Raw genomic sequence first — 24,502 nt, forward strand, 5'->3', positions numbered from 1 at the left:
AATTCCAGAAAACTGAATGTATATTAAAACCGTGCTAAAATACTTTGTGTTTACATGTAAAGAGAAGTTGGGTTTTAGGCTCAGATAATTATAAGGTTTTTAATTTTTCTTTTTCCAGCAGCATGAAAGTCCAATGGGACATGTGAAAGTCATTCAGGGCCTGAGGTGATTTCCTATTTTGTAGAGCAACTTCTGTCAAACTTCCTCAAAAAGCAGTGAGCATGTTCCCTTTGCTCTTGTTTTCTTAATTCCCATTCTGCTGGCTGAAATGTAGAAGTGATGGCTGGAGCTCCAGCCACCATCTTGGAGTAGGAAGATAAGGAACTCATCACACCCCAGAATGGCAGAACAGTAGCTGGAGGGAGCCCATTCTCTGAGAATTTCATGGAGCAAGGCTGCCTTTCTAGCCCTGGACTGTCTCTGCCTCTGGACTTTTACATGAGCAAAATAGAAACTCCTACTCTGTTAAGCCACTATTATTTTGGGTTTCTGATTTTTTTTTTAAACTAAACCTACAAAAAGCAATAGATAAAATGAGCCCTAAGAATATCCTCAGCAGTAACCCAAAACGTTGGCGACTGTGATCAGATCAGTGCCGTGAAGAACTATAGGTCCAACAAGAGGGAACAGGGACCAAAAAGGAATCGGGCTCTAAATGATGATTAAGTCAACTAGGCAAAGCGGTGGAAAATAAACAAATATAACATTATCTGTCACTTGTTTTAAAAAAAAAAAAGAGGGGAGTAGAGGAATGTTTTATGAAACAGTAAATTCTTGCTCACCTAGCTGGGGATGGTTCATTTAAAGAGGAAGCACCACAGGGCAAATCCATTTTATTTGGTGTGGATTCTGATGCGTATGTAGCACAGAGCTTGACTTGCTCAATAAGTGCTGTTGAAAATATATTCCCATGTATGTACTAAGAGCTGTGGGGCCAGTGTGATGGAACGAGCTATATGCTGTTTGTCAACCTGCTCCCTAGCTCTGAATTCCTTCTGAAAGCTTGGGCAGAGAGGATGATACAGTCAGACAAAGGAGCAGATCCACCGGACAAAAAGGATGAGAAGGACAAGGCGCTTTCTGCGGCAGCCAATCCAGAGAATGGTATGTGGTGCCAGATTCCTTTTCCAGACTGGAAAGGCCGTATAATAGCACTCGAAATATGTGATCAAATTTAGGGGTAGAAACTGTTAGATTTACTGTGATTTCTATAAGGAACTTGTCATATACTTTGAAGTGTCCTATTGCATCTATTAGTGATAAGTCTAGATTTGCAAATACTAACTACTGTATATAAAAATAGATAAAAACCAAATTTATTCTGTATAGCACATGGAATAATATTCAATATATTGTAATAACCCTTAATGAAAATGAATATATGTGTGTATAAATATACGTATGTGTGTGTGTGTGACTGGGACATTATGCTGTACACCAGAAGTTGACACATTGTAACTGACTATATTTGAAAAAATTTTTTTTGAATCTAAGCATTTTTCAAGGCAGGAAAGCAAGAAATGGACACAGCGGATTCAGAGACTTTTTTTCCCTACCCTACAATGTTTTACTTCAACTTAAAACTTCACAACTTGTTCACATTCAAAATATCACTGCAACAAATAGAGTTTCTATGAAAATACTTGTAAAAACAATCCAGCATTCACTAAAATCTGTTAAGTCCCTTTAGTCAGTGGAATCCTGAGATTTGTATTAAAAACCTATTAGAGATAAACAAGTTTCTACTGTATAGCACAGGGAACTATATTCAATATCTTGTGGCTAACCTATAATGAAAACGAATATGAGAAGGAATATATGCATGTATATGTATGACTGAAACATTATGCTGTGCACCAGAAATTGACACAGCATTGTAAACTGACTAAACTTCAATAAAAAGAATGCAAATTTAAAATTTTTAAATAAATTTTGAAAAACCTGTTAGGAGAGCTCTATAAGAATTTTCAGAAAGGGTAAAGACAAATGACTCTACGTTTGAATTAGAGGAGGAGACTCGGAAAACAGCTAGATAATTTTGGCATAAACCAGAAACTGGTAAGATTGGGGAAGGGAAAACACTATTGCTCCCATAAAATCTTACATCTGTATGCAATGGTCTATTACTTCATCTAATATTAGCATCAAGCGTGTGGGAAAGCTAGAATATTCTCATTTTGCCACAAGGGAACCAGGTTCTAGAGAATTGGGTGGCTTTCTGAGGTTCACAAAGTAAGTGAGAGAACGGGGCTGGAAGGCAGAGTTTGGGCCTTAAATTCAGTGTCCCCTCCGCTCCTCATGACCCTTTGGAACGTCCCAGCTGTGCAAATTGTCTTCATATTTACACCTGCCTTTCTCTCCACCCCCACTTGCCACCCCATCCCTGCCCTCTCTCATCTCTAGGTATCTCCCAAATCCTGAGGCTTGTGCTACAGGAGCTGAATCTGTTCTACAGCCGAGACGTGAACGGAGTGTGTCTCCTGTATGACCTCCTCCACTCCCCGTGGCTGCAGGCCCTGCTCAAGGTGAGCGGTCCATCGCACAGAAGCCTTTAGCCTTGGGAACAGAACCTACTCATCCGACAGGGTGACTTGTCTGTCATCAGGAAATTTCAACTGAGAAAAAGTTCCCAGGAGGCAATCCTCAGATAAGAGCTACAAACCCCCTTAGCTTGGAAAGGGATTTACCTGGATGGAAAAGAATAATGCAGTTCCTCTCTCTGCTGCCCCCAACTCCTTTTCTTCCAGAGGCCCCTAGATCACAAAGCAGCTGCCACAGATGGCTATTGGCAGTGTCTTTACAGCTGTCTACAACCCTCTGTCCTTGAGGGCAACTCAGGACAAATAAAAATGCTTTTAAAAGTTATTCTTCTTGGTTTTTTGAATTACAAAATGAGATATCTACTGTTCTGCTTAGGTATCTCAAGTTTTCTTACTCTGAAGATTTCTTCTTTCTTTAAAAATTTGGCTAAAACTTCATATATAGATACAATAGCATCTGACTATAATTTTGTCCTTCTGAACGAATGTTATTATCAAGAAAGATACTTTTGAAGTTATTTTGGAGGGATATGTTTCCTTCAGTTAAGTGTGAAATGTGGATAGCCTTATAATGCATGTTAATATTTATATTTATATTTTTTAAAATAAGAGAAAAGGGTCAACATATTTAGCATAAGCAAAGATGTACTCCTCACAGCACTGGTTTTAAAACACCTAATTTCTTTATCCATTCATCCTTCCATTGCTGGACACAGGGTTTTTACCCCATGTCTTGGCTATTGTAAACATGGGGTGCAGATATCTTTCTGAGACAGTGATTTCATTTCACTCTCACTATATACTCAGAAGTGGGATGCCCAAAGAGATATTATTCAGCCATAAAAAAGAAGGGATTCCTCCCTCTTGCAACAGCATGGATGGACCTCAGGGCATTATGCTAAGCGAAATAAGCCAGGGAAAGACAAATACTGTGTGATCTCATTGCATGTGGAATCTGAAAATGTGGATCTCATAGAAGCAGAGAGTAGAGTAGTGGTTGCCAAGGGCTAGAGCTGGGGATGAAGGGAAGATGTTGGTCAAAAGGTACAAACTTCCAATTATAAGATGAATAAGTTCTGGGATCTAACATACAGCATGGTGACTATGTTTAACAATATTGTTTTATATGCCTGAAATTTGCTAAGAGAGTAGATCTTAAATGTTATCATGACACACACGCAAAACAGTAATTATGTGAATGATAGACATATTAACTAAACTTATTGTTATTTTGCAACATACACGTGTAACAAATCAACATGTTGTACACCTTAAATTCACACAATGTTCTATGTCAATTATATCTCAATAAACCTGAGGAGGAAATGACCTGATTTCTACCAGGCACTTTTTCCTCCTGGGATTGGCAAAAACACTGAGTTTTAATGTCACTCAAGGTGTTGCCCTTGCTACCATGGGTAGACAGCTTGTGCTTTGTGCTCCCTGCATCCATCCATCAGCCTTAATCCTGTCCAGATAAACTTGAGCGCGGGCACTGAGGTAGAACGAGGAAGCACCAGATCTGGGTCAGAAAGATGGGGCTGAGCTGGCCTCCTGGGCCTCATTTGTCCATCTGTAAGAGAAACTGGATTCCTAAAATAGGATGAAGGGCTGCACTGCAGAGGCTCAACCCTGGATCCTGGTACGGAAGACAATTCCTAAGGGTCGGCAGAGACAAAGTTGAAATTTTTATAATTGGAGAATTAAGGGAGGAAAGGAAACAAACACAAGATGAGCATAGAGCATTAAGCAGGTACTGTGTGTCCAACCTCTCATTCAGTTCCCTGGTGAACCCTGAGCCCGTAGCTCCTGCCCTGTGCTGCTGCCCAGCCTGGAAATTCAAGCCTAGATACCCAACTCTAATTTAGTTTAACAAGAGCAAGTGTTTGAGTTTCTTTTTATCAGTGATATTGGTTGGGGAAGATCAATTTCTGGCGGCAGCCAGTAATTAAGCCTCTGAAGCATTAGAGCCACCAACCTTGAGCTCATTTCTCTTGGACACCTAGAGACACCCCATGAAAGGCCCAGGCACACGCTGCTCAGCTGCTTGTGCCATTGCGCGGGCTGCTTCTCCCCTCAGCGACCTTCCCTCGGTGTGGCGTTCATTCTCTCCTTGTTGCCCTCTGCAGGTTTATGACTCCCTCCAGGAATTCAAAGAAAAGAAGCTCGTTCCTGCCGCACCCCACGCACAGGCGTTGTCCTCGGAGGTGAGGTGATTTTTCATCCAGAGAATAGGAGAGCTTTAATGTGATGTCTTTTCACTCACAGCGCTAGTTTAAAGGCTCCAACAGAAAAGTCTAATTGGTGATTGTACATCTAGTAAGTGTTTCTAACTGAGCTTTAACAGAAGGAAGAGAATTGGCATGTTGTCTCCCCAAATTAAAGTGAAACAAAACAAAACATATTTTTAGCATGTGTCCATTTCTCTTTCTCCCTAAACCATGGACCCTATGGAAATGGTAATGTTGTTCTGTTAATGATCTTCAAATTTACTTCTCGAGGCTGGGCTCCTGCCCTGAACTGCAGACTCTTTCCTCCAACTGCCCGCTTCCCGTCTTACTCAGGTGTCCTCATACTTAACATGTCCCAAACTGAGATCCTGATCATCCCCATCCCCAAAGCCACTCATGTCCCAGCCTTTTCTATCTCAGTAAGGACATCTTTTTTCTTGGAGTACCGAAGCCAAAATCTTTGGGGTCACCTTTGATTTTCTCTTTCTCTCATACTCACACCCAACCCTGTCAGCTCTAGTTTCAAAATCTGTCGAGAATCTCACCACCTCTGCTGTGCCAAATTATATAAGCCATCGTCGTCTCACATGGATAATTGTGATTTAGCATCCTCCCTGGACTCCTGCTTCTGCTCTTGCTCCCCTGTGGCGTATCCTGTATCCTAACACAGTAGCCAAAAAGATGCTCTTTGAAGATGAGTCACATCAAAGTTCTCACACAGCCAAACAATGTAGCCCCTGTTCCCCTTTGATATGACCCTCACCAGTCTCTCCCTTGTTCCCTCTGCTCCAGCCAGATGAACTACTTGTGGTTGTTTGAATCAGATGTGCTCCTGCCACAGGCCCTTTGCACTTGCTACTCACTAAGTCAGAAATGCTCTTGCCCATCTATTCATGCTATTTGCTTCCTCATCTCCTTCTGGTCTCCACCCAAATGTCACCTTCTTACTGAGGCTTTCCCTGGTCACTTCATCTAAAGTTGCAGTCCTCCCCAGCATTCCCTGTCCACCTTCCCTGTTTTACTTTTCTTCTTAACTCTTTTCACCATCAAATAAAACTATTTCTTTTCCTTATATATTTTATTTATTGTCTGTGTTTCTTCATGACACTATAAACTCTGTGAGAATGGAGATTTTTGTCTGCTTTTCACTGCTGTATTTACATCACTCTAAACAGTGTCTAGCACATCATAGATGGTCAATCTGTAGTTGCTGAGTGGTTGAATAAATGCAATCCATTTTATCTTTATTTGTTGCCTAAACTGTAATAAAAGAAATAGTAAAAAAAAAAGGAAAAAAGAAAAAACTTTTAACCTCAACTCCAGTAACTAACAACTTGGACTGTTTTCAGTTTTTCACAGGGAAACACACATATGAATTTTATTCAGTTGCAACCCTAGTGAGTTGAGGAGAACTTGGTGAACTGCTTGTTTTCATTTCCCTGTGTGTTATGGTGCTTGACTGCTGAAGATTCATGGAGCTGGAGAAAGACTTGAAAGGTCTATGCCCTGTCAGGAAGCAGGTCTACACTGAAACTACAGCAAAGAGTTCGGAATTTATGCTGTTTAGCACTTTTTTTGTTGAAACAGACATTAAAATTGCTACTCAAATCATAAGCCCTAAAATATAAATTACTGTTCCCATTTTCCAGTAGAAGAATAGAGCATCTCATAGAATTAAACTCCCTGAGTTCTCCAGGCAATTGAGCCTGTCCTTGGAGAACTCAGATACCTTAACCTGCCCATAGAGCATTCATATTAGCAAACAGCCATTTTAGAGCCACTAGAGGGCTTTTGCCTTAGTATATAAGATATTACAAAATTATGTTAATTCCTCCTCCATGCCTGGGATGTGCCAGGACTAGGGCACTGTGGTTTAGATATACCCCAAATCTTGGATTCTACCAGCTGTCATAAATATTAATGAATAAGGAAAGATTCTAAGCCCTGACTTTACAGATGAAAAAGAAGGCTTCAGTAACAGCTTTTCTTAGGTCAATACCATGCTCACCAGTATATCAGCTATCCAACCTAGGTGATGGTAACTGGGTGATGAAGATTTTTTAAAAAATTCACAATGTATGTTTTTCCATCAACCAGGTAGTGAAGATATTACGTGAAACCCCCAAGTGCCCTGAGATCCAAGAGCTGAGACAGATCCTCCAGTCTCCACACTTTAAGGCAAGTGCTTGTTAAAATGGACATATCTGGCACATAGACAAAGTTGGAAAGAAGTAAATGTGCTAGAAAATGTGCTCTCTGAATAGATGTTCTATTACTGTATGTGGATGACCAACAGAGTGTACCTAAAGATGTGGGACTCAGATGTGACTGGCTTAATGTTGTCATGGAGCCAAGCCTGACGTATATATGAGGAGGCACCCAGAACTTCCCATGGTGTCTTGTCCGTCCTGCCCCCCTCCCCACCTTCCACAAAGCTAAGCTATTGTTCCTCTAAAATCCAATGTCGGGTGTGGGCAATCAGGGTAGTATATGTCCCTTACAACTGTGGAATATTCTAAGTTTTGGAAAAAGTGTGTGAAGGTAGTTGGAAAACACACTATAATGATGACTATCTCTGTGAAGGGGTCTATGAAGAACATCTGACTGCAGAACAGAAACCTATCTCACAGTATTTATTGATTTGAGATCAGCTTATCAACACATTAGAGCTTTAAGAGAATGTCTGTATTGGGAGCAATGGAATTTATGAGTCGAAAGTTTTAGTCCACATGGTAAACCTAGAGAACTTATTCAGTGCCAATGAAGCTCTGTCCACGAATCTCAGGCAGAGCTGTAGAATGACTACTCCCCCACTCCATGAAATGAAGTGTAACCTAGCGGTCTTCTGGAAGGCACTATCATGTCCTAACGCAGGGAACTGCTTTTCCTCATTCTGTTTCACATGGGTCCATAGGTGTCACTGACAAATCAAACCAACAAGATATTTTGATTCCTCATTCCACCTTAATTATGAAAACTATTACATAAGTTGTTTTGTGGTTCAAGTTCATAGGAGCACCATGGATCACATGGGTTTCCAGGGAATGAGAACGTGACAGTATACGTTTTATCAGAAATGAAAGAATATATTATATGTTGCTTAACCTCTCTGTCCCTTGTTTCCTTACCTGTAAAGTGGGGACAATATACATACTCGCCTCAGGGTTATTGTGAAGACTGAGTTAATCCACATAAAATGCTGAGAAGTATGCCTGGCACGCATGTGTTGGTGGTGGTTGTGTGTCCTACACAGACTGAGTCACCATCTCCTAGATGGGTGTGTGCTGTGTGTGACGTTTATTCACCTTTTCCTTCTCTGTCCCCAGGCCTTGCTCAGCGCCCACGACACTGTGGCCCAGAAAGACTTTGAACCCCTCCTCCCCCCACTGCCAGACAACATCCCTGAGAGCGAGGAGGCAATGAGGATTGTTTGTTTGGTGAAAAACCAACAGCCCCTGGTAAGGAAATCATTTTGTCTTTTCATTTAGAATTATACCAGGGCTAATTATGAACTCCAGGGTTACTTGGGCAATATTCTTGTCCATGGGCACAGATATAGTTTGAGACACTCAGAAAATGTGAGAGGAAACCCATGATAATAATGACTAAATTGTATCTTAATGAATTTTGCCTGTGCCACATCACATGTTGTAATGTTTGCACTAGGAAAGATTTCTGCTTAGTGTTTTTCTTTTTGAAAGAGCTGTGAGAAAGAAGACTTTTTGTTTTATTTCATTATTTGGCTCTCTGACACGCACACGTATTTCACTCAGTTCTAAGGCATTGGCCTGTCTTTTCCTTTATTGGAGGGAAGCTGAGGAAGGTAGTAATTTAATTTTCTAAGAATAGTCCCTTCGATTAGGTTGTAATTGTAGGAGTTTTCTCTGTCTTTGGAAGCATCTAAATATTCTTTGTTGTTTGTTTGGCTGGGTAGAGACTTTGGTGGGTGAAGGTGGAATGGCCTGTCATTTTTGACGGTGGCATGGTATGGCCCTGGTTGGTATGAATACCCTCGTCTGAAAGAGCAGGGTGACACTGAGGGAAGCCCCAGAAAAGTGGTCATGTTAGGTACAAAGGGGTTCCACTGTGCTCTCTCCCCAGGGAGCTACCATCAAACGCCACGAGATGACAGGGGACATCCTGGTGGCCAGAGTCATCCACGGCGGGCTGGCCGAGAGGAGTGGTGAGCTGGGGCAGCAGGGTGCAAGCAGGACCAGGAAAGTAGGAAACCCTTGACTGTTTAATCTTCCCAGGGAGACCCCTTTCCTGACTATGGTCGAGGCTTTAATGAGTTCTATTGCTTGTTTACTAAGAAGAAAGAAAGAAATATTCCATAGAAGCCCCATTTTACCTTCTGCATCGAGACCCTCTGTTCTAGGCACCATACCACTGTTCTTTCACTTTACATTCCCATGGCAACCTAACAAGCTAAGTATTATGCCATTTTATGGATGAGGAAACTGAGGCTCAAAGAGATTAAATGACTCATCTGCTCAAGGTTACACAATTTGAGTCAGAATTCAAGTCCAGGTCTGCCTCACTCTATACTCTCAACTTTCACTCTTCACTTGTCCTTCTGCTTTCAAACAGGCATAGCTCTTCCCCATCTTCAAATGCCTTTTGCACTTGCCTTTTCTACCAGGAAACCGAATTCCCTTCCTTTCACCGCTGTGCTTCTGAAATGAGCTGTTCTGTGCCTGCTGTCCTGTGTCCTCACTGCTCACGGCCCCGGAAACCTGCTGCAGGATTTGTAGCCGAACATTCTTAGAAAAACCACCCAGGGGCGTCTTAGTTCCTAAGTCCACTGGCCCTTCCTTCAGCCTCAGTTTTATTTTTACTTCTCTAGCACATTTCACGTTGCTGACCGTACCTTTCTTGAAATTTTCATCATTCTTGCATTTTGTTTCCTGATATTGGCCTGCTTCTTGTCCCCACTGTCTTACCTCTTATTTCTCAGTCTTAACCCCCAAGTTCCTCCACATTTTCTGTTTTGAAGAATGCCCTCCCCACCATTTCCTTTTCATTCATCATTTTACTGACAACCCTGACATCTTTATTTTTAGTGTTGTCTTCTTACCGGTGTTCCAGTTCCCTTTTACAACATCAGATTAGCAAAAATAAAAATATTACCATCAGTTAATACCCAGTGTCGGCGAAAAGGTGGAAAATGCAGTTTGCGTGCACTTTGGTGATGTTGTAAATTGGAATAACCAGTATGCTTTATTATTATTATTTTACAAAAAGATTTAAAATGTCAATGCTTGGGTTAGCGAACTTGTTAAGTAACTTTGGGGTAGCTACCCCCATTTTTTGTGAATTCTTTTGTATCCTTCTTTGTTTTGTGTTCCTGTTTGCCTAGGGCTGTTGTATGCTGGAGACAAACTGGTGGAAGTGAATGGAGTTTCGGTTGAAGGACTGGACCCTGAGCAAGTAATCCATATTTTGGTAAGAGTCTCCTCCTGGCCTTCTTCACGCACATTCATCTGTTTCTGTGCAGTGAGACTGCAGAGGAGATTCTGAACTTGAGCAAAAAATCTTTGCTCACCTAACATTTGAATATGGTTTCCTTGAGGAAGCTCTGTGGTAGAAGAGAAGTCACCAGAGGGCAGCATACAGGGAGGGGGACATCCTTGCTGGTCCTCCATTGTCCTCGTGGTTGGAATGGGGATTTATGACCTCATTATATGAGCCTTTGGTTTCTTTTTGGTCGCCATTACCATCCTTCAAACCCTTGCCTGAGTCACAATCCAGCTGTCATCAGTCATAGCAGCACCCCCCCATACACCCCCATGTGGGGCCCAAAGTCGTTTATTATATGCCACATAGACCAGACTGGGCTCTTGCGCGGAGTGCTAGATTTTCATAGATGTGCCTTGGGGACTGAGATGAGAGGTTGGTATTATTATAAGAATATAACAAGCACCTAAATATTTTGCAAACCGCTGCTGCAAGGTTCCGTGTGGCACATAAGACACTGCAGCGGGAGCTGGAAGGACTGTCAACCACAGACCACGTGCCTCCACCTTAGCCCTTCCGGTGCCAGCTGTGGGGTTGCCCGCGGAGTGGGATCGTGAAATTCCTGAGTGAGACTGAGACCTTTCTTGTTAATGTCTGGATCTCCCATGCCTGTCACGGTGTTGTAACGGGGGATTCTTAACCTCCCCATCAGGCTAAGAGGCTCTCTGTCTCCTCCATGATTAGCTTGGAAGCTTGTCATTCCCCCCAGAAGACTTGGGAGCCCCTCATCTTCTTCCCCATCAGACTGGGCTGCCTGGTGCAGAAACAAGTGTTCAGAAAATACAGGCTGACTGAGATTCCAGGAGGGAAAGTCAGACCACGAGCTCCTCTCCTTCCCCAGAGCCTGTGGGAAGAAGGCCTTGCTAAGTGGGGTGTCCTGGGGGCAGCGAGAGGCCAGGCCTTAGTGTGGATTTAACAGACCGGTGATCCTGGAAGCCCCACAGTGGGGCAGAAGCGGAGCTCAACTTCATCCTAATGTCTGTTTCTGGGCAGTGATATTCAGCTGTTGAACCCTTGTCAAAGCCCCTGCGGGAGATGTCAGCATCCGACCTACACACAATGAGTTGTAACTCCATCTGCCAAAGCCAGCAAACTCTGCGATTTGTCATTCTTCCCCCTGACATTTTCTAGGCCATGTCTCGTGGCACAATCATGTTCAAGGTGGTTCCAGTTTCTGACCCTCCTGTTAACAGCCAGAAGATGGTAAGCACCGACTGAGCCTTCACACCCACCCTGAGTAAATCCTCCAATAACAGTAACAGTGATAAAATACTTTGCATCTTATTACTAGCATCTATAATGTGTTGAAATTTTTTCAATACTGTGTTGCACGTTTTTCAGTACTGATGACAGGAGAGGCAAGTCAGGAAATGAACACAATAAAAGGAGACGGGGTACCAAGAAGTTAAGAAGTAACATCAAGAATGGTGAACTCTGGGAGAGGAGGGTATAGCTCAGTGGTAGAGTGTGTGCTTAGCATGCGTGAGGTCCTTGGCTCACCCCGGTACCTCCATTAAAATCAATCAGTCGGTCTTATTACCCACCCACCCCCCAAAGAAGAATAGTGAACGTTTGAGCAAAATCCTCTCAGAGCTAAAAGATTCTATTCCCAGAGTCACTTTTTTTTTTTTGTGGCTCTTAGACTCAGTTCAGAAAGGAAGTTTTTTTTTGGTGAGGATGGAGAGGAAGACAGCCCCAGTAGGCAGAGGAATGGGAGAAATGGTGTGAAGTCTCAGCAGCCCATGGGTAAGCGTTCTTCTGATGGCGCCATCATGCACCTACCATCAGATGTACGTCCGTGCCATGACCGAATACTGGCCCCAGGAGGATCCCGCCATCCCCTGCATGGATGCGGGGTTGCCTTTCCAGAAGGGGGACATCCTCCAGATTGTGGACCAGAATGATGCCCTCTGGTGGCAGGCCCGGAAAATCTCAGACCTCGGTACCTGTGCTGGCCTGATCCCTTCTAATCACCTTCTGAAGAGGTAAGAAAATTATCACTGCTGGACTCAGGAAACAAAAACATTCTCTCAGACTTCTGTTAGTGCAGTTAAGATGAGACAAAGAGAGACAAACAGACAGACGAACTCACACATGGTGGTTTATAAATCCAAATGTCAACTTGTTAATGTGCCCTAAGCATCTTACATACCAAAGAGGCCAGACTAGTCATATCAACTAGAAAAGAGCTAAAAGAACTTGGGAAACTAAATTAAACTTTAGAAGGTAGTTCTGACTCCCTCTATTCATCATTCAAAGCTGAGTGAAAGCCTTAGTTACTGAATCTCAGCCCACCATCCTCACCTTTGTGCTACTGAAGTCCAAGAAGTAAGGCTAGACAGAAGACAGAAAGGGGCCCAAGGCTCGGCCAGTGATAAGAGATCAGGAAGAGGAACAGGAACCAGCAGAGGAGACTGAGAAGGAATGACTAGTGAGGCAGGATGAAGATCAGGTCGGTGCAGCGTCTCGATCAGCTGTGTCAGCCGCTGCTGGGGGGACTGACAGCTGACCGTTGGATTTAGCACTGGAGGCCACTGGTGATCTGGATAAAAGCAATTTCAGTGGAGGGGTGGGGCCAAAATCTTCATAAAATGGGGTTTGAAGAAATTGATGGCACCAAGGAGCATGGAAAGTTCTTTGAGACATTTTGTGCAGAGCAGAGCAGAGCAACGGACAAGCATCTAGAGGGGAAAGGGAAGTGGTGAGAGGACTTCTGTGGTTGGGTGGATACTGCTCATGGGAACAACCCAGTGAGAGGGAAAGTTTATGGTACAAGAGAAAAGAGGACGGAGTTGCTGCTGTGGACGTACCTGAGCAGGCGGAAGCAGATGTAGTGGCATCTGCAAGCAGAGGGGTTGGCTATAGGATCATGAACAGTTCACCCACAGCAACAGTAACAGTAGGGAACCCGGAGTGTGGCACAGTGGAGGGAGGGACACGGTGGGGCTTGAGGCCGTTCTCTTCTATCCGCCCGTATTTTCTTGGTGAAATAAGCAGTGGCCTAATGAGAGTAAGGGTGGGTAAGGAGGAACTGGGAAGGAGAGAGGAGAAAGCTTCGAAAGTTTCTATGAGAACAGAAGAGCAAATTGGTTAAATACAGTGGCATCAGCATTAAGGGCCCACACAAGGTTAAAGGCCATAAATTTGAAGTGAGTCTGGTCAGCTTCCTGGGTAGGTAGGTCTAGATTACACAAAGAGTTAGACTTAACAGTAAATCAAGAGAGGGCCAAAGGAGTGGTTTTAGTGAAGGACCATGACACTTAAGCTTGTTAGGGAGGGAGGTGACAGGGGAAGGGTTAGTGGAAACAAGTCTGATCAATGGACTGTAGGTCCCGATGAGGTCAGCAGACTACTGGGGTTGGGAAGATAGGAGGCGTTGGTAGAAGAAAGAGATGCTGGAAATCGAAATTATGGAGAGACTGTAGTTACTGGAACGGAAAGATCTAGGATATGACAGTGGGAGGCAGAATGAGGCGGAAAGAGGGGGAGGTCATTGAAAAAGAGGAGACAAAGGAACCAAAAGGCCAGGTGCTGGAAGGGGCATTTACATGCCTAATAAAATCATCACATTGTGACAGAACAGTGTTGAGAGCGTGGCGTGAGCAGGAATAACCTGAGAATGCTACCAGCAGAGTGAGGGGAATGGTATTCAAAGCGACAGATTCTAGGGAAAAGGGAGAATGGTCTGGAGATGGTCCTGCGAAGCAGGACACAGACCCCCACCTCCAAGCCCCATGGAGTGAGGGCCTCGTGCAGTGGCACACAGACGCCAGCTCCCAGAGCCCATGTGCACCTCTTCTCACACCCACCGTGGGTGACGGCAGGGTGGCAGCTTGAAATCAGCCACAGTGGGAATATTGACACGAAGGAAATCAGCCAAGCTGCACATCAGGGCTCCCCTTCCCCCAGAGCTGGCTCACCACGGGGGCTGGGAGAGGAAGGAGACACCTCTTGAAAGGGGCAGGGGAGCAGCGACCTCAGGGGGACCTGGATTTTAGAGCAGGAAGGTGAAGGGCTCCCTCAAAGTAGAGGCAGACGTCTGAGAGAATTCGCTGAAGATTTACTGCCAGATCCAGAGGATGTGTGAAAGGGCTTCAGGGAGGGGCGGGTGGTGGACGGAGCCTTGTAGGGATTAAAGTGCAGTGGATAAGGGATGACCTGAGTTTTGGGGGCTGAGGACACACACAGGGATAAAGGCCTAATGAGATTAGTCCTCCTGGTCTCAGAGCAGAGAGTGGCTCCCATGGGGGTCCTGCGAGAAGTACACAGAAATGACAGGTTTTTGGATTAGCACACAAACAGAGGGCAATTGAAGGAACAGAAATTCATGTGGCTCTAAACGGACTGTAGAGAGCATCACAGCCATGGAGGGAAACCAGAGCATGCGGTGAAAATCCCGAGATCTGCTGGAGCAGGCTAACCTGCCCGAGAGGCATGAGCCATGGCTCCTGTACAGAAGCCCTGTGAGATGCGAACTAGTGGTCATGGGCCAGATTTTCACTCTAAGCCAGCACAGCTCTGAAAAAGATGCTGTGAGGCAGGAAAAATGATAAGAAAGGCTGTGCATTTGGAAATGTATTTGACAATGTGTTTGGAGGTAAAATCTTTTTCACCTGGGTACAGGCAACAGGATTCTAGGAAACATTCTGTCCTGGATCTTTTTCACCTGGGTTAACCTGGGTTAATTTAGTTTCTCTTCTCACAGTGTATTTCTTTTTGCATAGGAAGCAACGGGAGTTCTGGTGGTCTCAGCCATACCAGCCTCACAACCACCTCCAGTCCACCATATGTAAGTGTGCTGATGCCTTGGACCCAACGTGTGTGGGGGGGGGGTAGGGCGGGGCGGTGGGGGGGAGCCTGCCCCCTCTCCCCCGGGGCTGGCTTCCTGCCCAGCAGAGGAGCTTTAAAGATCCCCATCCCCCCCAAATAACGTCTGGGCAGCCATCTGAAATCCTACCAAAGACATTCATTCCTTTAGATTTAGAAGAGCCTTTTGTTTGTGAAAATGCAAACATTCTTGTGTCAGTAACAACTTCAGTGATCACTCTCCCTGTCTTGAAGTCCCCCAAGATTTCTACAGCTAGTCTATACATACTGGCAAGCAAAGCTGCCTAGCGGCACACTTGTGTGTACCTTTGATGAATAAAGGTGGGCCTGAATTATTATTTAATGAGTGTAGTTTGTCCACCACACAGTGTTTTCAAATGGCAGGGGAAGAATGGTCAGCAAAGAGATCCACAGTGGTGAATGCTTGTGAATGACTCACTACCTGATTGAAGGGTGCCCAGCAGGAACCTGCTGATCAGGGCTCTTGTAGGAGTTAGAGGAGGGGAAGAGGCACCGGACGAGGGAGAGGGGCACGGCCAGGGGACTGGGAGGGCACTAAGGCAGACATAGATTGGCCCATGGAAATTCCTCACCCACTTTACTTCGTACTTCTCTAAGTTGAAAATTATTATTAATTCGTTTGAAAAGACATGAATGACAACTATAGAGACATCTCTGAAAGAAGACCCTCTTACACTGACACTTCTTTACACTGACAATGTTTTCATACTGCCTTCCAGTTATGGAAACATATTTCACATGGTCAACAGTAGCTGTTATCAGGAACATCTGTCATGGTATAATCTTCATAGTAATATTTTGGTAATTTCCCCTGTGCATTGAAAAAGTTTGTTTGCCAAACCAAACCATATTGAAGTACTTCTTTAACTCATTTTCCTATTTCCAAGACACCTGGAACTGCTAACTAAGCTTCCAATCAGTATCTGATAACTAGGAGGACCACTGGTTGACCTCTAATTTGCTTGCATAGCCAGCATGCCATTTATATTAGACTTTTTGCAAAGTCCATCCTGAAAAGAGTTTGCAGCCCGTATTATTATCCTCACAAATCTCTAAGTCCAGGAACCCCAGGTTTGGAGCCACTGACTTAAAGGGACACCTCTTACGGGGATGTTTCTGATGGAGCACATCATTTTCTAAACGATTAGGGCATTTGGTTTTAACTGTTGTATATGATGCTGCAAATAAATATTATTTTGTATCTTTCGGTTCTGCTTGAATGTTACCATAGGAAAAAAAATCTCAGAAGTGGGTTACTGACTCCGGAGGTATAGGCAATTTTATTAATCAAGAGTTACTGAAAAATCCCAGGGCTGTTAGTTTACAGATGGTTGTTAAACAGTCATTTACTGAAGATGCACTTGTAGTTTTCATCCCTCTTTCTGTCCCTCCCTTCTCTTTCTCTTTTTCCTCCTTTCCTTCCCTCAAGATTTGAGTTCCTAAAATACAATGAATAAATAACGGGTGCATTATTTCAGACATGCGTAGAATGCAACTCTTACATCGCTTATTGGGACAGATGGGGCAAGATTTGCTGAAAGCAAAGAGGGCCCATTTCTAACAAGGCTCATAAATGTACTGGTTTCTACAGAATATTCACTTATCATTTTGTTATTAAATCTCTACTGAAGTTTTAGAGAATAATATTGGCACTTTGATTTTCTTACTGTTGATTAATCTAAGAAACTATAGCATACGCTATCAGGCTTGCTCTCTCTCTCTCTTTTTTCCCCACTGCAATCATTTGTCTGCACCCAGCGATTTCTATGGAAGAAGGTAAGAACAGTATTTGGGGAAAAACTCATCTCCAAAGTCTCCTAAAGGTTTCCTGTATTTTTCTCAATTCACTTCACTTCAGTTCAGCTATTTATTAAGTTCTTCCTGTGCCTAGTGGTGTGCTAATCACTAATGCCCTAGTTTATAAAAACATGTTGCTTAGAAGAATGCACACACAGTGTAATTGTCCTTAACACCAAGAGGAATGAAAGAAGAGAACCAGGGTTTACATGCAGCGCCACAGTCTAACACAGCCAGCACATGATAAGAACTCAATGAAAGTTGTGAAACTGTTCCACTGTTTTGCTCCAATTGCTTTATATGCAATGTCTAAAAATAACCCTATAAAGAAACTGTTATTATTCCCAGGGTATGGATGAAAAGACTGTTAACGCAAGAACATTGTCAGAAGTTGCAGGCCATGTGGTCTGGACTAATGTGTCTGTCTGTCTGTAGGGTCCTACGCCAGGGGCAAACGGGGCCTCCAGTTATTACCTCCCCCCTTCTCCATGCTCAGATACCCAGATGATTCTGTGGTGTCAAACACACACACACACACACACGCACACGCACACACACACACACACAGAGCAAGAAAGCAAGATGCTGTCTGCTTGGGGAGAGAAGGAGAGAAGAGAGAAGAGCAGTCCCCTCAGCCTCCACCCACACCACCCACACCACCCGCATTCATCCCCGACACTGGAGAGGGGAAGGGGAGGACCACGGCAGGCCTTGGGAGATGGCTGGTCTCCGTGGTCTTGCTGGGTAACCAGTCCACTGTCTTAGGCTGCCATTGTAAGATACCACAGACGGGGTGGCTTTCCTTCTCACAGCTCTGGAGCCTCAAAGTCCAAGATCAGGGCTCTGAGAGGGCTGGTTTCTGGTGAGACTCTTCTTGCTGGCTCACAGACGGCTGCCTCCTCTCTGTGCTCACAGGGCCTTTCCCCTGTGAATGCAGGCCGGGTGGTGGGGGGATGGTGGGGGAGAGGGAGGAGGGAGAGAGAGAGGGTGAGAGCGATGTGATTTCTTTTCCTCTTCTTAAAAGGCTACAAGCTCTTTTGGATTAGGTTCCCAACTTAATGCCCTCACTTAACCTCAATTATCTCCTTAAAGGCCCCATCCCCAAACACAGTCATACGGGGGCTAGGACTTCGACATATGTATGCATTTTGCGGGGGATACAAATCAGTCCATAACAGTTCCCCCAGCTGACAGTGTGGAATTGTTCATTCTAAGAGACCAAAGTCAGTGGCTCTCTTATCTCGCAGAGTTCCATGCTAGAAAAATCCGGGCTGCTTGTGCTCTTATTAGAGAAGCTCTCCTGGCTTCTGTAAAACAGGAATGACAATTGTAGTTTTTGTCTGCATTTTAAAGCAAAACCCTCCAGTTACATCCTAGGAACTAATGAATTCACTGTTGTTATAAATTACTGATCTGGAAAATAATCAATGAATATAGGAATTGAATGACAGAGTTGAAAATCTCAGCTATGTCACTTGTTTATCTGTGCTCCTGCCTCTGTAAAACAGTATTATTTCATAAAAGTTTTCATATTGCATATTTTACTTAAAAACATTAATTAACGATATGGTCTTTAAGGAGGTGGTAATAAACTTATTATATTACTTTAAATATTATAGCTTATTATACAACTGTAATTTGTACGTTTGTATGAGACTTATTTATTAAACTGCTATTTATTGATTGCCTGGGAATTGCAGGGTACTGAGCTAGGCACAAGATGTACAATGCTGAAAGGAAAAAAAAATTTTTTTCTAGAATGTATGTTCAAATCAACTATTTTGATATTAAAAGGAAAATTCAATTCAGTTTAATCAATAATTTATCATGTACCTACTATGTGGAAGACACTGTACTAAGCTCTATAAAACATGTAAAAAACAGTTAAGACAGTTTCCACTTTCAAGGAGCTGTCCAGGAGGGTGAATAAGGCAAACACCCAAATAATTATATTACAAGGCAGAGTAGATGTGCAGTAGCAGAGAATTCAAGGTAGTAGGAAGAAGATGCTGTGCAGTCCATGGCAGGGATATGCATTTTGATAAGCGTTGGAGATGGACTTTGAAGCATTGCAGGCAAAGGGAACAGCATACGCAAAGGCACACAGGAAGAACCAATGGTGTCTGCTTGAACTGGTGTGTAAGAAACGTGAAAGAGAGAGGAGCTTTCAAAGCTGAGTTTGGGTCACGCTGTAATGAGTTTTGAGTATTAGGATGAATGGTTTTAAAAGTGATATTCTTTTATTCTCTTATATACACCCAAGCTAAAGGTAAAAATATTTATTGAGGACTTACCACATGCCTGAGCTTTTCCTGCATTATCTCAATCCTATCCTATGTGGTAGGTATTATTTCTACCCCCATTTATAGATAGAAAACTGAGGCTTAGAGGTAAACTAACTTGTCCAGCATTCAAAAGCCTATGCTTTAAAATTTTTAACCATTTTTTGTCCTGTAGCCTCCCATATCATGCGTTTTCATTTAGTTCAGTAGAGTCCTTTTCATCTCTCCAAGGAAGCAATAGTTATAAAGAGTAACACGATTACAGGGTGGTCTGGATTTTACTGACATAAGTGTATGCACATGGAATTTTGTTTGTGATACTAACACATTTTAAGTCCAGTCTTTCCCTTTCTATGCTCTTTTATAGAAGATGACATGAAGATTGACGAGAAATGTGTGGAAGCAGGTAGCATTTCCTCTTGATAGATTTACTGCCAGGAGAAATATGAAGCAGCTCATCTATAGATTTTCTGAAGCAGACTCAGGCAAAGGGGCCATAGTCCCCTTTTTCTGGAAGAAATGTGTAAAATAAATCTTCCCACTGCAGCCTTTATCTGTGGTTCTGACTCTTGGAAGGGAAGCACAGCTCAAGGAATATCTCCTGACTCCAGACCAACATTTTTGACAGTGTTCTAGAAAGCAGTGTTTTGAAAATGATCACAGGAACACATAGTAACACTTAGGTGTTACATTTAGTAACATTCAGGAGGAACATCTGGAAACCACCAGTGCTCTTTGTGAAATACTATAAAATATTGAGATACCACATTTTTAAAAATCAAAATGTCTATTTTGTTATTGCCTGGTATCATCTTCTGGTAGATTTTGTATAGAGAAATAATCATGGGTTCCAAATTTTTCGGAAATATATAAAAACGTTTCACACTTCTATTCTTTAGTCTTTTTGTAAATTGGGAAAAGATTTTTCAAATTTAGTGGCACAGCCAAGATTGGCTCAAGAATCACTAGGGTTTTGTTGGGAGACTAGCTGGAGAGTCTCTAGTCTGATGGAAGAGTTTATCTTGGCATTATAGGTTAATCTAGTTTTTAGAAATTAAAGAATGATATGAAATTTTAAATTCTTGGTATTTCAGAGATTTACATATATTTCCCAGAAAAACTACAGAAAAATACTGATACTATATTTATTTCTTTTACCAAGTACACATCCTGGTTTAATTTTTTTCAACTTGCAGTAATATTCATTTCCTTTCCATAATTTTAATTAAAATTTGCTTTTAGGTAACACATTCACATGTTTAAAATTCAAAAACTTCAAAAGTATATTCAGTAAAATTCCATCTCTCTTCCTGTTCCCCTACTCAGTTTCTTTCTTGAGGCAATAAATATGCTCAGTTTCTTGGGCATCCTTCCAGATGTATTCTGTGCAATGATGTAAATTTTTTTCCTCCTCTCTGACACCCTCATTCTCACGTCTTTTTAAAACACACAGGCATGTAATCTTTGATGGTGCACTACTTACACTGTTCTATTCCTGGCTCTTTTACTTAATATTATGTATCTTGGAGATGATCCCATTATAGTGCATAAAGAGCTTCCTCATATATTTTTTTTAAAATAGCTTATTAGTTAAATAAGTTATTGTGCTTTTATACAATCACTTATTAGTAGACATTTGAGTTATGTCCATTTTTCTATTATAAACAGTGCTACAATGAATAGCTTTATAAATACATTGTTACACACGTGAGTAAACTTTAGCTGCATCATTGCCTGATCCAGGGATGTGTGCCATGGTAATATTGCTATATATTTCAAATTGCTCTCCATATAAATTCTAGGTTCTTTATGCTTAATGTATCTTTAAAACCCTAACAAGACTTGTTTTAACTTATGAGGAAGTTGGTTTATCTCAGGTCCTTCTGTCACCTAAACAAGCCTACCCAAGCGAGCCATTCATATACTCACTCTCCTTGTCACACTCCCCTTGCTTTTGGACCCCCACATCTTCAGGCAAGCCTCCATCAGCAAAGCTGTACAATATCCAACAACCTATTGGAGTTTACCATGACATTTCACCTTTCCCTTCCCACTGAGCCTCTGTTTAATTTTATTTTTCTTATTCTCTTCTATTACTTTATTTGTTTATTTTCAGCTCTTACTCGATCCCTCTTGTCATCACAGCCCAAGTGCTTAGGACCCATATCTCATTGAAGGGTTTATGTGCCATAGAGACACCTCCGAGTTGGCCTTGATTTAGGAAAACATTTTAAAGGTGGTGTGTGTGCAGAATCACAGGATCAGGGAATCAGACTGTTGAAATATAGACTCAGTATGGATAGTAATGTAATGACACTTTTGGTTTTTTGCCTCCATGGAAAACCTTAGATGAAGAAACATTTGAATCTGGTAAGTAAAAAATGAGTATTTGGTACTGATTTTTAAATCTATATTCCAAATTTTGTATAATTTAAACACTTTTTAGGGATATGATACAATAGACATATATACGCCTACTTCAACTAGGCCAATTTCCTGTATATACAAATAAATCTGGCCTGTTATTACTTATCAGAATACTTTTTATTCCAGTGCCCACTTGTTACTTTGCTCTTCTATTTTTCTATACTTCATATAAGGAATATTTTATGATCTTCCCACTTCCTTTAAATCTATGCGTCTTCAGTATAACTGGTATAAGTATTTAATAGTTTCTTCTGACTTCTAGAGAAGTCATGCCCAAAGCTTTCATTTTGAAATATATACTTTTTGAAATAAATACTTTTAAAATATAAATTACTTCCTTTTAATTTTTCCTTTATGTTACATTTAGAGCATTGCATTGGTTTTTAAAGTATGTGTTAGATTATATCTATGACTTTCATTTTGTCAGAGTAGAGATCATTTCAAATATTACTTATAAAAAAGATGGCATTGAGACAGATGGAGCTGGGAACTACTCAGCTAAGTTATTTACTTACTGTGTATGTTGTTTCTAAATTTCCTGTTTCCAATTAGATAGTTGGCCTGTTAGGGGTAACTGAATGGTCTGCATTTAACTCAGTGTTTGGGTTTGGTTTCATTTCAATTCCTCTGGATTATAGTCATTCTCCTTTGCTCTGTTTTGCAAACCCATCATTTTGCTGAAAGACAGTCCACATGTTAAAGCTGTGGTTGAGACTCAGAGGTCTCTGTGGTGTCTGTGAAAGGAGAGGCAGTGTTGAGAAGTGGTCAAAGTCACAGGCTGGAGTCAGATTGTCCAAGTATGGATCCTGGTCCATTACTTGCTAACTGGGGGTCCCCATCACTTATCCTCCGTGTCCCTCAGTTGCCCCATGTCTAAAGTGGGAAAAATAATGTATATAAGTAAAGTGCTTAGAATGTAAGTGAATAAGTGTTAGCTAGCACTATTATGAAAAAACAACGGGCAGTCAGCGTGGTCCTCTGATAACAGCTCTGCCAAGGAATGCAGATGCCCTTAGTTACTGCAGAGCACCCCTTGCAGACTCCTCTTAAAAGAGTTAAAAGAGTGAGAATGCTCCAGTGCATTCTGAACCCAGCTCACTTAAGAGCTCAATTAAGGAACAACTGGCACCCAGCTGGCATTTTTTTCTAGGTAAATAACCCTTGACATTCATTCATGATGTTTAATTCTGTTCCTTAGAGCACTTAGTAGGCAGTTAAGCTTCTTCAGTTTTGGTCCAAAGTCTTCTCTGTATGAAGTACCATGTGACCTCCTTGAATTTCCCTGGAGATGATGATATTGCCTAATTAAGAATGCCATTTAAAAAATAAAAACAAAAGTCAAAAAAAGCCCCCAAATAAACAAAACTAGGGACAGTGGATGTCTCAAAATATCTAGAAAACAGTACACTCTGAGTTCATTTGCAGCGGTCTCCAAGGGTGGAAATGTGGGACAGGTCAGGAATGAGGATGCCTGAGCCAGAGGCTGCTGCAGCGCCTGGCCCAGTGCCCCTTCCATCCCATCCACCACTTCACTTCACAAGCCTGCAGCCAGATGGCCCCTGGGAGAGCAGGGCAGCAAAGGCTCGAATCAGCTGCCTTCCTATGATTTCTCTCTTTCAAGCCCCATTCTGTGCCAACCAAGTGGAGAGGAGTCTACATGGAGAGAAAGCCTCAGAAAGAGTCTAGATAAGCAGCTTGCAGGAAAAGTTACTGTCTGCTGAGCAGGAGCGGCAGGTCCAATGAGTTTCTGAGTCTCCAGTTGTGCGTTGTTTGTATGCCTTGGTGGCTCCTACCCAGCTCACAACTTTCTGTAAGGGTGACATGAATGCCTCATTTGTGTCATTTGTCTTTACTCTTACTTGTCTTTATTTTGCCAGCTTGATCTTCTCAGCTTAACTTTTTCATGTCTGTTTCTTCATTTACCCAAATATCCAGAGGAACTTGCAGAAGGTAATTGCTCATTTTTATGTCCTTGGTAAGGCAAATAGAGCTATGTTTGAGGTCTTTCAGTTCTTCAACATGAATACTTGACGAGATACATTTTAAGATAAGATATGGTATTTTAAGGGTGAAATCAGTGATAAAATATTCAACTTCACAGAAAATATTTTAAAATGAACAATGAAAGTAATTAAGCTTTGCGACTCTATCCCTAAGTAAACATTTCCTTTAAACTTAATTGACAATTTTCAGTTAGAAAAAATGTGCTTACTTCCCAGAAGATGGAATTGATATTGGTGCATTTTCTTTATATCTTCAAATGTGTGTTTAAACACAAAGGTTAAGAAAAAAGGTACGTGACAGTTCCTTCTATGAACAAATGCTCTTTCTATATTATTTTAATGATCAGAACAGAATTGTATTAAGTGAAAAAGAACACATTAGTAAAACCAAGTGTGTTCCTCAAAGTAGCGTTGCAAAAAGTAATTTGCAAAGGATATTTTTGTAACATTTATTCCTGGAGTTTATAACAATTTTTCTGAGATCCCAGTGGAAGCAGAGACCAGAGCAATTAGCTCTAGATGTTTCAGAGCCACTGGGCACAGTTTTCCTTACTTTCATCTTTCAGAGTCCTGGACAGTTAAAAACAATTGGTAGCCATAGAGCAAATACCAATTTTATACAGAATGAACCATTTCATAAGGGAGAAAATAAAAACCCATCTCTAACAAAGAGATTAATTGTAGGATCTACAGGACTTCGTATCTACAAGTTAAAGCCAACACCAGTTTATCTGTTTCCTTTTTTTAAAATCAGTTTTCTTTGAACATATTTAAAAATGTATACCCCAATTTTTGTCTTTACTATGACTCAATATCTTTCTTATAACTTTAAATAAGCCTGACATAGCCTTCTCCCC

At 42.0% G+C, this 24,502-nt stretch overlaps 1 protein-coding gene across 1 annotated transcript in view; it reads left to right on the forward strand.

Annotated features, from left to right (window-relative positions):
* The first annotated feature begins 1,016 nt into the window (after positions 1 to 1,016).
* Positions 1,017 to 24,502, forward strand: part of MPP4 (MAGUK p55 scaffold protein 4) — a 34,151-nt gene continuing 10,665 nt past the window's right edge. The window contains exons 1-14 of the mRNA XM_006205186.4: positions 1,017 to 1,104; positions 2,404 to 2,525; positions 4,670 to 4,747; positions 6,869 to 6,949; positions 8,098 to 8,229; positions 8,873 to 8,954; positions 10,131 to 10,216; positions 11,420 to 11,491; positions 12,077 to 12,273; positions 15,013 to 15,077; positions 16,895 to 16,912; positions 19,583 to 19,621; positions 21,565 to 21,585; positions 23,578 to 23,592. Coding sequence (XP_006205248.2) covers positions 1,017 to 1,104; positions 2,404 to 2,525; positions 4,670 to 4,747; positions 6,869 to 6,949; positions 8,098 to 8,229; positions 8,873 to 8,954; positions 10,131 to 10,216; positions 11,420 to 11,491; positions 12,077 to 12,273; positions 15,013 to 15,077; positions 16,895 to 16,912; positions 19,583 to 19,621; positions 21,565 to 21,585; positions 23,578 to 23,592 — 1,096 coding nt within the window. The remainder of the gene's footprint in view (positions 1,105 to 2,403; positions 2,526 to 4,669; positions 4,748 to 6,868; positions 6,950 to 8,097; positions 8,230 to 8,872; positions 8,955 to 10,130; positions 10,217 to 11,419; positions 11,492 to 12,076; positions 12,274 to 15,012; positions 15,078 to 16,894; positions 16,913 to 19,582; positions 19,622 to 21,564; positions 21,586 to 23,577; positions 23,593 to 24,502) is intronic.

The sequence above is a fragment of the Vicugna pacos genome, chromosome 5 (assembly GCF_048564905.1).
Source record: "Vicugna pacos chromosome 5, VicPac4, whole genome shotgun sequence".
Taxonomy (NCBI): Eukaryota; Metazoa; Chordata; class Mammalia; order Artiodactyla; family Camelidae; genus Vicugna; species Vicugna pacos.